The sequence below is a fragment of the Gossypium raimondii genome, chromosome 9 (genome assembly GCF_025698545.1).
Source record: "Gossypium raimondii isolate GPD5lz chromosome 9, ASM2569854v1, whole genome shotgun sequence".
NCBI lineage: Eukaryota > Viridiplantae > Streptophyta > Magnoliopsida > Malvales > Malvaceae > Gossypium > Gossypium raimondii.
This window is the reverse complement of record NC_068573.1, coordinates 43,493,857-43,509,651: the sequence shown is the minus strand read 5'-3', so window position 1 is coordinate 43,509,651 and position 15,795 is coordinate 43,493,857. Positions and strand designations below refer to the sequence as shown.

The 15,795-nt window shown below is 31.4% G+C and overlaps 1 protein-coding gene across 1 annotated transcript; it reads left to right on the top strand.

Moving 5' to 3' along the window:
* The first annotated feature begins 6,624 nt into the window (after positions 1-6,624).
* LOC105800023 (CASP-like protein 4A3) lies at positions 6,625-8,374 on the top strand. The gene is made up of 3 exons (XM_012630884.2): positions 6,625-7,369; positions 7,445-7,580; positions 7,998-8,374. Exons 1-3 carry the CDS (start codon positions 6,795-6,797, stop codon positions 8,190-8,192), a joined length of 906 nt encoding a protein of 301 aa, XP_012486338.1. The 5' UTR covers positions 6,625-6,794; the 3' UTR covers positions 8,193-8,374.
* Positions 8,375-15,795: the final 7,421 nt, after the last annotated feature.

The following is a 15,795-nucleotide window of genomic DNA, read 5'->3' as shown; positions in this document are numbered from 1 at the left end:
TTGTATTTTTTTTTTTTTTTTTTTTGGGTGTAATATCACTTGGATTATTGCTACATATGTGATATTCCGTGTTTAATTTTAATTAATTTAATAAAGCAGAAATTATTTATTATTTAAATTATTAAATAAATGAAAATATTTTAATTTATTTAACAATTCAAACATTATAATAATAAATTCAAATTATAATGAAATTATTTTATTATTTTAATATAAAATACAATATTATTTTACTTAGTTAACTAATAATGATAAGGGTAATCTCACCCAATTATTAGTAATTTTTGTTAAATTGGCATAATTAGTTAATTTTATCTTTTCTGGTCATGGATTGATTAACGGCTTTTAAATTGACATAATAGTGACTTTAATCATCACATTTATAAATTGTGCCAATTTAGCCTTGATTCTAAAAATTTAACCATCAACACTTACACATTGTATAATTTGGTCTTTTTTGTGATCCTTTCACCTAAAAAGCTAAAAAGTTTATTAGCTAATTTTAATTTAAATATATAAAAATAGAAACACTCAAAATTCAAGATAATAATTTTCATTATTTCTCGTTCTTTTAAAATTAATCATCAATATTACAAAAAAAGAAGAAGCAAAACTACAAAAAAAGAGACTAGATTACATAATATGTAAATGTTGAAGGGTCTTTTTAGAATCAAAACTAAATTGACATAATTTATAAACGCTAAGAGTTAAAGTTGTTATTATGTCAGTTTTTAAATAGTTGCTATTAACGAACACGACCAAAAGTGACAAATTTGAATAATTAAATAATCATTTTTAAACTTTTCATGATTAGACAAGAAAAAAATACTTATAATTTACCCTAAAGATATTTAGCTTTTATAAATTATTTTGATAATACATTATAAAATTTTATTAATTATAAAAATTATATGAAATATAAAGTTAATTATTATGTAATAATTAAAATTTAATATAATTATTTCTTTTTATTGTTTGGTTAATGGAAACACATTTTTATTTATTATGTAAATTCATTTAATAAGAATATTTTAGTAGAATTAAAAAATTTATTTATAAGTATGATAAAATTTCTTATAAAGTAAATATTTTAACCAAATATTTTATTTATAAATTATATCTATAATTAATTTAAAAAATCAAATTCGTATTTTTATATATTATAGATTATAGATGGGCAAAATAGAATTATCATCAACAAAAGAATATATATCAATTTCCTATGCTACTGCCACGCTTTCAATATATGATATTGTTATGTGTAATTTTAGATTAATGATTTTGTTTTAATCTAGATTATTTGTAATTTTAATCTGATCATATTTTACATGAATTGATTTTATTTTATAATTTTCTAAGTATATATTTATAATTGTACGAATTACATTATAATTATACTTATAATCTCTCTAAAATTTATATCTCTTGTAGCCTATAGGCCACTCCTTGAAGTAAAAAGGGGTGTTTTATTTTTATTTTTTTATGATAAAAATAAATGGACTTTAGCATAGCATTAATTTAGATAATAGTTCAGTGCATAACATACCCATTGGCATCAGCAAAAAAAAAAAGAGTTTAATGGGCGGTTCATTATAGATATAAGCAACGTAAACAATAGAAAATAAGTTTAAGGGAGACGAGTTTTGAAAATTACTCCCTATTTTTGTAAGTCCGCGAATTCAATAATTAACTTCCCTAAATATATGGCTCAACGTCTAGACCTGGAATTCGAGTAAGAGTGTGTTATAATCATCAATTAACATTTGCAACAATAATTTAGAAGGCATATTATTCGAAATTAGGCTTACAAGAGCAGTCCCGTTTACTACTTCAATTTTCTTGATGTTGTAAGAGCTTTAGTAAATTTATACTAAATTCAGTAATTCTATAGGAGAATTTTAGTAATTTGGCAAGAAATTCAGTAAAAAATTAATAAATTTCAAGGGATTCAATAATTTGTTAAGAAAATTGCTGTTTTTTAAGAACTTCAATAACTTTGTAAAAAAATTAGTAATTTATGATATAAATTAGATAGCATTACAGTGTGGTAAGAGATTCAATAATATTATAAGAATTTAGTAATTTTTAAGATATTCGGTAATTTTGTAAGAAATTTGATAATTTACAAAAGGTATGAAATTAAGTACACATTAGTAATTTTGCAAGAGATATAATAATTTTGTGGGAGCTGATACAATAAGAGATTTAGTAAATTTCATAATATTAAGATAAGTAACGGCCCCTCTGGCCTCCGCCCCTAAAATGGACATGACAATAATAGAAGGGTGATTACTAATGAAAAATATAATCCTTGATGAAATTACAATCCGAGTAAGAAGTTGATTGAGACTTGATCCCATTAGAGCCAAAGCTTCTGCACATTTGCTTCTTTCCCGAAAAGAATGTGAGATGCTAGTAGGCTGTAGGCGTCAAAGGACGGAGGAGCGTATTGCATTAATGGGGACCAGATAGGATTAATATTTAAAAAGTTAACATTAGACATGAAATGAATAATAAACTTAGTAACTAATATTGAAGCTCTTAGCTAAACTTAGCTCGTCTCTTAGTGGCCAAAGTTAAAAATGAAATTGTTTCGCTGCAACCATAATTCCCACAGACAGTAGGTAAAGACCAGATAAAAAGGCAGTTTTGGTCTATGAACCCACTGTTTAGATATTAGATTAGACAGCAACCATCCATTCCAATTTGTCCAACTCAGTGGAGAGAAACCGATGGCAGCCTTAACATCGAGCCAAGCCTCCTTGGCTTTTTGGCAGTTAATGAAAATATACCCAATGTCTTCGTCCGAACCATGACAAACTTTGCAAAGCTTATCGAGCGAGTACCCTCGGCTGGACACATAGCTCCCGTGGGGATTATTCTATTCCCACATTTCCATAGAAACAATTCTAGTTTTGGCGGAAGCTTCAACTTCCAGATTGTTTGCCAGAGGTCCCTGTTAATGTCCAAAGTGAATGACCCATTCTTTGAGGGGCCCCAACAAAGTTTGTCCATGAGGGAAGCATCATGCCTCAACATAGTGCTTAGAAGTTTATTGGCAATTTCCAAGGGGAGTTGATTGATAAACAATCTTCTCCCAAACTATCCCACAAAACTCGGACTTGATTGAAAGTCCAAGAACTCTCTTCCTCTCTCAAAGGGCCTGTAACCAAACTCATTAAAGGTCCTTGCCCTGACCAGGAATCATCCCCGAAGCTTGTCGAGAGCCTCTTATGAATCACCCACCTTAGCCCCTTCTCAATAAAAGGACTAACTTTTCCATAAAGAACCCGATGTAAGAGACAAGTCTTTCTTAAATCTTACAACGCCACCATTTGGAGTATACTTTGACAATAAAGTTTTTGCCCAAAGCTCGTCTTTTTCCTAAATTAAGTGCCAACCGAGCATAAGAAGCTGAGCTTGGTTCCTAGCTTTTCTCTTCCTAATGCGATGACCTCTATGAGACTTCAGTTGAGTAACTTTCTCCCAATTAAGCAAATGTATTTTCCTTGCACTTTTCGTGCCACCCCAAAGGAAGTTCCTCTTAATTCTATCAAGCTCTTCCAATGTATTTGAGGGAAGATAGTGACATTGCATGATATGAGTCGGGATAGAGGCCATGGTTGATCGAATGAGAACAAGTCATCCCATTTGGGAGAGCATGTTTGCTTTCCAAGAGCACAACTTTGCTCTCACTTTGTCAACAATAAACTCGTGGTCGAGCTTCGAGACTCTCTTGGAGTGGATAGGAAAGCCCAAATATTTGCCGAGATCTTGCGCTTCCTTGATATTGAGGGCATTAGTTGCCTCTTCTTTATTTCGAGCAAGACATTTTGAGGAGAATACTATTCTTAACTTTTGAAAGCTAATGCTTTGACTGGATTCTTCCATAAATTTTGCAAGAACACGTTTGATAGTCCTCGTGGTTCTCGAGTCAACTTCTGCAAATAGAATAACATTATCCACGAAAAACAGATGTGAGATCTGGGGACCATTTCTCGAGGCTTTTATAGGTTTCCAATTTCCATCATCCACAATTTTTTTGAAATTTGAAAGTTAAGGTACTCCTTGCACAAAATAAACAAGTATGGGGAGAGTGGATCTCCTTGTGTAATACCTCGAAAAGGTGTGAAGCTTTTCAGCTTTGAACCATTGACAAGGATCGTGGTCGTAATGGAGGAAATGCAATGCATAATGAGTTTAACCTAAGAGGGTGGGAAGTAAAAAAAGAGAAGAACCTTTCTAATGAAAGATCATTCCAGCTTATTGTAAGCTTTTTCAAGGTCAAGTTTCACAATCATCGCTCTGACCTTGCTTTTCATTTTTTTTGAGAGAGCGGAGGATTTCTTGGACAATAATGACGTTATCCGTTGTTTGCCTCCTGGGGAAGAAACTACCTTGGACATGCAAAATAATAGTTTGGAGAATTGATTGAATCCTCGCTACCATTATTTTGGTAATGATCTTGTAAACTGTGTTGCACAAGCTGATAGGACGGAACTGGGAGATGGAGAAAGCACCTTGACATTTAGGGATAAGAGCGATGAGGGTATTATTGTTGCCTTCTTCCAAGATTCCTTCACGAAAAGTCTCCTTTACCATGTTGCAAACATTGAGCTTAACTTTAGGCCAGCAACGTTGAAAGAAGAGAGGGTGAAGAGTGAAGACCATCCAGTCCCGGTGCTTTTCTAGGTTTAAAGGACCAGGTAGCTTTTGTTATTTCGACATCCGAAATTGGGGCAAGCAGGTTATTAGCTCGGTCACTTGAGATGTGGGGCCGAACAAAATCAGTAGGGGTAACGGTCAAGGAAGATTCCAAGTTGGAACTCTTGAAAAGGTTCATGAAATAGGATTGAATTATAAATCCTCAATGTCCTTCTTGTCTTTGATCCAGGAGCCTGAATCATCCTTCAGGCAGGTTATTTTGTTGAAGCTTCTATGGATCATCGTAGAAAGGTGAAAAAATATCGTATTTCCCTCATATTCGATAAGCCAGCTAGCCCGAGATTTAAGTGCCCAAATCGTTTTGTCATGGGTGCATTAAAGACCATTTTGGAGGGTTGAGTGGAGGTCGATAAGGAATTGGTTTGGTGCCTCGGCTAAGGCAATTTCAGTGCCTGCAATACGAGCAAGTAATCTCGTCTTTTTCTTAAAGACGCTACCGAAAAAATTATTATTCCAACTGATAAGGAATTGAGTAAAAGCTTCAATGGTAGGCATTAAGGGGCGGCTAGGCTGGTTCCAGAAACTTTTCCACTATGTGAGGGAAATCATCATGAACGAGTCACATTTCCTGAAATCTAAAAGGGTTTTTTTCTTTCCAAGCATTATTGTCCAAAGAGATTAATATTGGACAATGGTCCGACCTTAAACGAGGGAGGTATTGGACTCGCACGTTCAAGAAAAGGATTCTCCAATTGGGTTGGCAAAAGCGTAGTATATGTTCTTGTATAAGATGACCTGCTTCCCTCAAATTTGTCCAAGTAAATTTAGGACCAGAAAAGACCCAGATGAATGAGACCACATTCATTGAGACAGTCGTTAAAAGCCTTTATTCTACTCGGGGAGGTACACGGCCCCCTCATTTTGCATGAGTGGAGATGACTTCATTGAAGTTACCAGTAGCAATCCATGGTATATTATGGTTCCTAGCTACTGAAGACAAGTTGATCCACAGAATTTTCCGTTCCTCTATCCTAGGATCCATGGTAAATAGCTGACAAGAGCTATTGAGAGTTAGAATGTACCTTCACCCTCGCGTGAATCTCTTGCTCCGTTTCACAAAGATTGTCGATTGTAACCACTGCCGAGAGTCATAAGAGCCAAATGCCACCTCTCCTACCAATAGTAGTTGTATCGCGCCAAGCATGAAAAAGAGAGCTTATTGACAACACCTGGCAGATTCGCAACTCTAAACTTTGTCTCCGTGATGACTATAATTTGAGGGTTCTGAATGAAGCCAGGGTGTTTTGCACCCTACAATCCCATGTTAACACCGTGAAAAACAGTCAACAAATAGTATTTTGCCACGTCATACCAAAGAAACGTGAGAGGAATTTACCGGTAAAAATCCTGGGCTTTGTCATAAATTACTGCACTAGATCGAAAGCTAAAGCTCGAGGTAAATCAGTAAATTAAAAAGTCGGGTAAACTATTAAAATAATTATTTTTATTTATTTTAAATTATATTTTAGTCAATTATATTTAAAATGTTACGTTTTAGTCATTTACGTTATCATATTGTAACATTTTAATCACTGAACGTTAAGTACACTAATGGTGGAGCTGACGTAGTACGTTAAATCATCATTTCAAATAAAATTTTTATATTAAATTATACAATTAGTTCTTATAATTTTTTATTTTGAACCATTTAAATTTTTTGAACTTTCCTTCTTCTTTTTTTAATTCGCTTCTCATTCTCCTCGTTTTCCTCCATTCTTCTTTTATTTTAATGAAATTTTGTTATGTTTTTATTTATTAAAACTAGTGTCTATATTTTTATATTTTTAACAATTTAATTTTTCTTTTTATTTCTTTATTTTCTTTTTCTTTTCTTTTTCTCCTCTTCTCATATTCTTACTGCAGAAATATAATCTTTACTCACCAAAAATAGCAGCTCGTTGTTAGACAAAAAAAATAAAAATTTCCCTTAAAAGTCTTATATTCTTCAATCGTTCTCTTTTCACTCACTCATTTTCTCGCTACCCCAAACCCTGATTTCTTTTTCTTTCTAATTTTAATTTTAGTTTGTTTCCTCTCTTTTACTCAGCCCATTAGATTTCCGGAAAGAAATGGAACCCAAAGCCTCGATGAAAAACAATCAAACTCTCGATGACATCATGAAACAATCCTCTTCCTCAAACTCCGACTCACTGTCTCACCTCGACTCGCCCCACTCACCTCTCCGATCAGACCACGGTGACCCCGACCCGCCTGATCCCCAAAATACCTCCTCTCCTCATGTTCCTCCGGCAGTCTCCCCCCCAGTTGACAACTGCAAGGCACTCGTCGCCTTCGACAAGTCCACCCAGTTCAACGCCAATTCTTCCCCGTTTGCTTCGCCTCCGCTTCCGCCGACTACTCCACCGCAACAACCCTTGCAATTGTCAGTGAACCGATCGGTGAGGGAGGAAGGACAGGGGATGACGACGAAGACGAAAGTGAGTGGTGGAGGGGGAAGGGGAGGAGGAGCAAGGGCAGTGGCGGCTGTGCTGAGGAGATCGAAGGTGAAGGAGACTGTGAAGATGGCAGCTCTAGGGTTTCGATTAAGTGAAATTGTTTTATGCTTGATATCTTTCTCTGTTATGGCTGCTGATAAAACCTCAGGCTGGAGCGGTGACTCTTTCGACCGCTATAAAGAATACAGGTTCTTCATTAAATGCTTCATTAAATGTCTACTTTTTACATTAACATGTTTCACTGAATATATTTTTTTTTACAGGTATTGCCTATCGGTAAATGTGATTGGATTTGTATATGCGGGGTTTCAAGCCTATGCTCTAGCTTATCATCTCATCATGGGAAAACATGTCATTCGCCATTACCTTCGTCAGCATTTTGATTTCTTCATGGATCAGGCAAGTTTTTTGCATTTTATAGAACACTTAATTGTAAACTAGCCACTTTAGCTTTCATTGTTAGCAGTTATTCACCCCTGGCATTTTCTTAATTACTATACAAGTTAATTTACTGCAACTCTCCCTGGATATGCCTCTTGGCTCTTGCCATGTTGTCGAGTATCAGTGTATCACTATTGGCAACTGTTAATTAGATTTCCCATTTCTTGTGATAGGTTGAGTTCACTTCACATGCCCTTGCATCCAATTTGCTAATAAAATTGCACCATATGTATGGATTTAAGTGTTATATAAGATACATATGGCTGTTTGAATCGCAAAATGTCCAAGTGAAACACAAAGGCATGCGTTTATATGTGCAAACAAAGAGCAAAATGCTGAAAGAGAATTGCTTGCTTCTTTGTTTTCATCTTGCAGATACTAGCCTATCTTTTGCTTTCAGCATCATCTGCAGCGGCCACCCGAATAGATGATTGGCAATCTAATTGGGGCAAAGATGAATTCACTGAGATGACTAGTGCCTCAGTTGCAATGGCCTTTCTGGCTTTTACTGCATTTGCATTAAGCTCGCTTTTATCTGGTTACGAACTCTGTACCCATGAATCTGCATGATCTCTGAGGCAATTACAAAATCATAGCACGATTGGATTCAATCAACTTGAGCTGCACATTCGGTTTTCGTTATTATACAGAGAACATATGATATCATGTTTTTCTTGTGAAATTTTTTCCCTTCAAAAGATAACAATGTAAGCATTCAGATTTGGATATGGTATACACCCTCTTATTGGTCATTTGGTGCCTGGTTCTTGTGTCTGCATAGGAGTTGGATTCTATCGCCCTGCACATCTGCTCTTATCAAGCTATCGGTAGGGTGATATTAATGTTGTCAAAGCCGGTTTTGTGGTGGATTCTGATCTAATATCAATATATATATATATATATATATATATATATATATATATATATATCTCTTGTCACTCTTTTCTCTGGAGATTTCCCTGGAATCCAAGCAAAGGGAAACAATTATCCCAGCTAATTAATTGTGGCTGTACTTTTCTGATGGTTAATTTGGTTGTCCTCAATGTCTATATATCTCCAGGGGAGAAACAAATTTATTTCATTTTTGGTAAAAAGATGGCGTACAGAATTAAGGTCTTGGATCAATTCATTCATGCAATCAACTCCCACAAAGTGATATCTGACATATTAGGGATCCAAATCTCATCATCTATATATAACCCTCTACTCTATGTTCAAATTGCTGCAACTTTCTTAGCACTTGAAGAAAAAAACTGGTAAGACTAATAGTATGGCTTTTGCTCCCAATGGAACAGAAAGATTGATAATTATGACTTCCACCCCCCATTTGGTTAGAGAAGAAAACAGATGATGAACCACTAGAAATTTACATGTCTGTGTCTTAGCATTTGTTCTTTCAAAAAATGTATTCATTCTCATGAAGAGATATAAATATTGAAATGTTTTTAGGTATATTTCTATCATTTAAAAAAATAATTGTCAGTGGATTGATGAGTGCAAATTTATGGATCTCGTGGGAAATTAGGACGGGTTGATGCTATTCAAGAAAAACTTGACCGTGTGTTGGTGATGGTGGAATGGAATTTGATATTTCCTTCCGCCAACAAATTGTGGTGCAATTATTCAGGACAGTTGGAACTTGAGTACGGGAGATATGGGTGATCACAGCACCTATGGAAAACTCAGGACTACCTTCTCATTTCTCCACGAATGGAGTAGGTCGAAATTCGGCAACAATAGAAAGATGATGGCCAAACTCCTTAAAAACCTGCTTACCTACAATTGGCCCAGACTACCACTTAAACAAGGTATGAAGCTCAAGCCATGAAAAAGAAACTCGACTCCATCTAGGAGATGGAAGAAATAATTGGCTCAAGCTTGGCAGTCTCAACACTATTCAACATCGCAACACCAATGCCATTCGAAGAAATAAGGGGCTTGACGGGAAATGGGTTGATGAAGAAGATAAGGTGTCTGAGTTGTTCCATCATGTTCTAATTCCTAGAATTAATGAATCGCTTGCAATGGTGGACAAGTTGATTCTTCAAAGAGATGAATGTTGTTCTTATGGATATTGTCCCTAATGAGGAAATTGAAAATGTTTCTAAAATCGGTTCCCTTTAGGCCCTTGGGCCCAATGGTTTCTCTGGCACTTTTTGCCTCAACTTTTGGGATTTGATCAAGGAGGGCGCTGACGGTTTTCAATTTTTCTTTCCAGCACCAGATTCTTATTAAAAAGTCAACTACACGAACACTATATTGACCATGAAAGCAAATGACCCGGAGTTGATCTCTCAAAGTCGCCCCATTGGCTATTGTATTTTCATGTACAAAATCACTCTTAAGGATACTTTCTTTCAAATATTATATACCCTCATCAAGTTTGCATTTGTGACCGATCAACAAATTCAACAAAGCATTATCATCCCCCGTAAAGTTTTTCATGCATTATAGAAACGAAGATAAAGGAGAAAAGAGGCTACAACTATTAAATTTGACATAATTAAGATTTATGACCAAATTTCTTGGAAATTTCTCAATCAACTCCCATGAAAAATGAGTTTTTGTGACCAATGAATTGTGGCATGACACGAGTTTTCACTGTCCGTCTAGGCTTTGTGATCGATGGTGAGAGAGCAAAGAAGGCTTTGCTCTAAAAAGAGGTCTTAGACAAGGCAACCTCTTGTTTCCCGTACCTTTCCATTATTATGGCCAATGTGTTGTCTCTTCTCGAGTAAGTTGTGAATGATAATCACTTTGATGGATTAAAGATCAATCACTTTTGCCTAAGAATCTCCCACCTCCAATTTGTCGATGATTGCCTACTCTTCACCATTGTTGACTTCTAAAATTGTGATTCTTTAACCCGAATAATTCTTTTGTTTCAAAAGGCGATGGGCGAAGAAGTTAACATTTCTAACTCAATAGTTTACTTTTGGATTAAATCAATATTTAGGGCTTAAACTTGATAACTATTCTCACAATAGGGCTTAAACTTTTTTGAGGTCTAAGTTAATCTTTGAACTTAGCAATTATTTTCACATTGGAGCTTGATAAGCAAAGTAATACCAACTTGAGTTGTACTTGTTGAAACTTTTTTTTTTATGGAAGTTGGACTTTAAGGTGGATAAATTAATTTATGAAGGGCACCATGGTGAAAAAAACTGAGCTAAGGGGTCCTAGAGCTTGGACTCTGAGATGTTATTCGTGGTAGCATAAATAACAGTTTACAATATAGAGCAGTGAAAAATATCAAATATAAATACCTCCGGCCATTGCCTGAACTAATGAACCACGAATCACAGCAGTTCCAACCCTTCGATACTTAGAGCTTCTGACATAAAATGGTTTAAGTAAAGCTCTAATGTAAGATAAGCAAAGAAATGATAAGTAAAAGAAGCATGAGAGGAAGATGATGTTACTTAGGACCTTAAGCCAAACTGCCTTGGAGATCAAGTATGGGTTAATTGATAGTCCCCCATTTTTGTTCTTAGCTGAGCCGAAGTATATTGTATGGGATATAAGGTAATCTGTGTCAGGAGCGCGGCACATGACAAGTGCCCATATGTGATCCCACCAAGTGTTGGAACCTATAAAAGTCATGTGCTGCTAGATGTCTTTTGTTAAGGCAAAACTTGATCTTGGGCTGGGGTATTATTTGGGCATTAGCCCAATAATTCTTAGCAATTTGTCAATGATTAGAATTCGAGTTTCATCAACAATTGATTTAATCTTAAAAAAAAAAAAAAAACCTTACAGTTATCAAAGTTTACTTGGAAAAAGAAAGAAAAGAAAGAATCTGGAATGATGAAAAGAAGCACCTGTTTAATAATTAAGACAGAGTTGGAGTGAGAACAAAATTAGGGGAGATGCTTGTGTCTAGAAAGACAAAAGATGACCAAAATGCGCCCACTTATATTTCATGTTTCCTACTTAACCAATTATACGCAAGTTATTTGTGAAGAGACAAACTTCATGAAATGGAATATCTCCAAATTTCACAAACTGTAGATCCCTTCTCTTATTTTACTTCAACTCAATACAATTATTTATAAGAATTCTACCCATTTTAATTGCATCAACCCTCATTTTTTTATTACTTAAAATTAAAATTAAACAAAAAATTATAATCATAATCATAATCAATCACTACATGACCATTTATCAAATTTGATTCGATTTAAAAAAATCGATTTTCGACTTAATTAAATTGAGTTGTTCGAGTTATTCGAGCCAACTCTAATAAGTAATTCGAGTTTCAAGTCGAGCTGAATTTTACAATTTGAATAACTCGAATAACAAATTGGTGTAAATACTCCTTTGGTCCCTAGCAATTTTGAAAATGAGCAAATTGGTCACTCTCTCAACAAAAATCATAAATAATTTAAAATAATTTTTAAATTTCAAAATATTTATAAAAATTCTAAAATCTATATATTTAAAAAATAACAAATCCTAAAATATATATAAAGAAAAATAAAATTTTAAAATTTTCTAAAATAATGATTTTGGGACCTAAATAAGTTAATTAATAGTTCAAGTTGATCATACTAAAATATAATATTTTTATTATATTGCTTTGAAAATTTTTGGTTTGAAATTTACATACTTTAATATGGAATTAGTTATATTATAACAATATTTTAATTTGACGCATTTAATTTTTTAATTTAACTCAAATTATTTCACGGATTCGAAAAATTCAAATCTAATTTTTACTCAGAAAATAAGAATCGTCAATTCTTACCATTGTCTAATAGACTTTTAAGTCAACTATGAATTTAATTAAACAGAATAATATATCGATAATTTTAATATAACTATGAAACCTGTAAATAATAAAACTTCACTCGCATCTTAAAAATTTAGAGTTTACATGTTATTATTATATCAAAGTGTGGTTGGCGCAGAAATTCTGATTTTAACAATGAATTATTAAACGTATTGCTGAATGAAGAATCTTTAGATTTGAAGAAGACGATAAATTTTTATATAAATGAGACATTGGGATTTTCTCTCTTTGTCCTTACATCCTTTCACTTTCTTTTCTGATGAAACGAGGAAAAACGAGAAAGTTAATATTTTAATTTCAAAATATAGAGAACTCAAAAAGTTACCGTCCAATTAATTTTACTTTAGTTCGTGTTTCAACACCTACTTAGTAATTAAATTCGGTGTAATTACTTAAAATAACCATTATAATTGGTAAGTGTCACTAAATTAGGTGTAATTGACGCATCTTGATTACACTTCCCAATTATTAGAAGCAATTACTTGGTTAGTTACATCCAAATCCAATTATATTATTGTTTTCTAAACACTCGTACATTATTTAACTTTAAAAATTATTTTTATACAAGTTTTAAGTTGTAAAAATTATATTATAAACATGAACACGTATAAATATTTAGGATGATTATGATCAAGTTTTTTAAAATTATATTATAAATATTAACAAAATTATATTATAAAACCGATTCATATTAATTTTATAAAGTTATAATAAAAATTATATTATTTAAATCTTAAAATTTTCTAAAGTTATGGTAAATAAGTATATTGTAAAAATAATTTACATGTTATAAAAATGTGTCACAATATGTTTATTTTTCTTATAATTTTTATTAGTAAACATATTATGAACTACTTTTTTGAAATAATATTTTACATATGATTATTTGATTTTAATTTTATTACTCATTTAAAAAATATCGTACCAATAATTTTTATAGTAATTAATATACTTTAAAAATATAAATTATGTAATTGTGTAATTACAGTTTGTACTACCAAACATGACATAAAAATTACGATGTAATTACCCTTCATCAATCAAACACATCTAGAAATTTACAATTTTTATAATAACACTTTCACCGATTTACTTTTTGCTATTCAAGTAAATCTTTAATAAATATTTAAGTTTGAAATTATATCCATAATCTCATTTGACTATACAATCCAATTATTTTAATATTATTTAGTAAATTTAAAAAATATATTATTCACTCTAGTTGAATATTTTAATATTAATTTTATTTTAAATAATTTTACTAATTGAGATAATGTGTAATTAATGAATGCACCAACTTTATAAATTTTTGGATATAGTAAGTACTACATATAACTATTATATATAAAAAAAAGTAAGTGATTTTGTTTGATATAAAGTGAAACAAATTTAATTAAGTAAATTATGTAAAAAGTATTAGAAATTTTATAGTGTATGGTAATTACAGGTTTATAATATAATTGTGTGTTTAAAAATATCATACAATAAATAAGAAACGTATAGTTTAAAATTAATTAATCATGACGATATTAAAATTAAAAATATTAAATTGGGAGCAAAATAAAATTTAAACACATAAATGCATTAGATAAATAATACTAAATGCACTAGAATGATTTATCATAATTTTGTCAACAAATGTGAGTTAGTGTGGAGTTGACTTATGACACCAACTCAATTAATAACGTTATTAATATGTGCAACTAATGGAGATAATAATTTGTGCATATTAAAATAAAATGTATAAAACACATCAAAATGAAGCTTTAGTTGAGTGGTGAATTTAAAATTTTATTGATCAAATTGACGCGGATTTAAATCCCACGATATGCATATTTCAATTAATTTTAATTGAAATGAAAATACTAAAATAATCTCAAATAGCATAACTTATTTTAATTACGAAATAATATTTTCATAATTTCTTAATAGAATTGGTGGTCCGGTTGAGGTGACACGAACTTAGTAAAACACTTAATAAATAATAAGTATATATATACAACTAATGGAGAATTGGAGATAGTAGCTTGTGCATATTAAAATAAAATGTATAAAATACATTAAAATTAAAATTTAGTTGAGTGATAAATTTAAGGTTTTACTAAATTAATTGGCATAGGTTTAAATCCTACCATGTACATATTGTAATTGGTTTTTTTAAATAAAAGACTAAAATACTCTAAAATATTATAACTTATTTTCATTACGGAATGATATTTTTATAATTTTTAACTGAATTGATGACCGATTGAGAGTGACACTAACTCAATAAAATACTTAATACTCGAATTCATCGTATTAATTTTGTAGTTGAAAATTATTTTTAAATTAAAAATATTATATTTTAAAATAAAAATAAAGTCTTGTTTTTAAGTGAATAGTTGGTTTTAGTCAAGAGTTATTTCTTAAAATAGAAAATCTAATATCCCTAATTTATTTTTAATTATAATATAATATTGGTGTCAAAGATTTAGAGGGCTATTTTTTTATATGACTAGTGTTGATGACGTTAGATTTGTGGATGTGTAATTGAATTTTAAAATATAATTTAATTAAAATATATAAAATTAATTTAATAATTTTATTGATTGATTTGGTATTAATTTGATTTGTAGTATTAATTTAATTATACACTTAAATAATAGTATGATATATAAGAATACCTTATAATTAATCAGTTAATTTATAAAATAAAATAAAATAAAATAATTTTCTAATTCCTATCACACAAAATTCAATTGAAAATTTTATAATAATAAAATGATAGAAACGACAAGAAGTTTATGCATGCAGTAGAAAATATTGCCAAAAAATATGTTTGGTACCTATAATATTTGCGCACCCACAACGTGATAGTGGGTGTTTTCTTTATTCAGCAATATAGCTATTTTAAGAGAAACATATAATAAACGTTTTCGTAATTCTATTTCAAAAGAATAAAATTATCACATTATTGCTCATTCCTTTATCCTCTTGTCTTAAAAAGTCAAAAAGTATAATGTAGTATACTTAAGCATGTATTACCATCCCACTTTATATTGCTCAATCAGCAAACCACCACCACCGGCCGTCTTCCACTTCACTCATTTATTTCAATGTCCTTACTCCCCAAGTTTAATTAAGATAATATTTATATATTTTGTCAAAATAATTCTAATTTATCATCAATTTTTAATTTTCTTCAATCTATTTTTTCCAACAAGCTTAATGAACAAATTTAAAGTTTCAAATTTTATTTTCTTTCAAAAAATTCAATATTTCATAAGTTTATTTATCGAGAAGTTTTTCAAATTGAGAATTATTTTTTAATTTAATGTATTATTTATTAATTTTATTATTTTCACATGTAAATATATATAATATATATTTTTCTTAAGTTTT

Excerpts from the sequence above, each read along its gene's own strand:
- LOC105800023 (XM_012630884.2), top strand. The coding sequence starts at position 6,795 with ATGGAACCCAAAGCCTCGATGAAAAACAATCAAACTCTCGATGACATC. Across the intron at positions 7,370-7,444 it reads GACCGCTATAAAGAATACAG|GTATTGCCTATCGGTAAATG; the intron begins GTTCTTCATTAA and ends TTTTTTTTACAG. Across the intron at positions 7,581-7,997 it reads TTGATTTCTTCATGGATCAG|ATACTAGCCTATCTTTTGCT; the intron begins GCAAGTTTTTTG and ends TTCATCTTGCAG.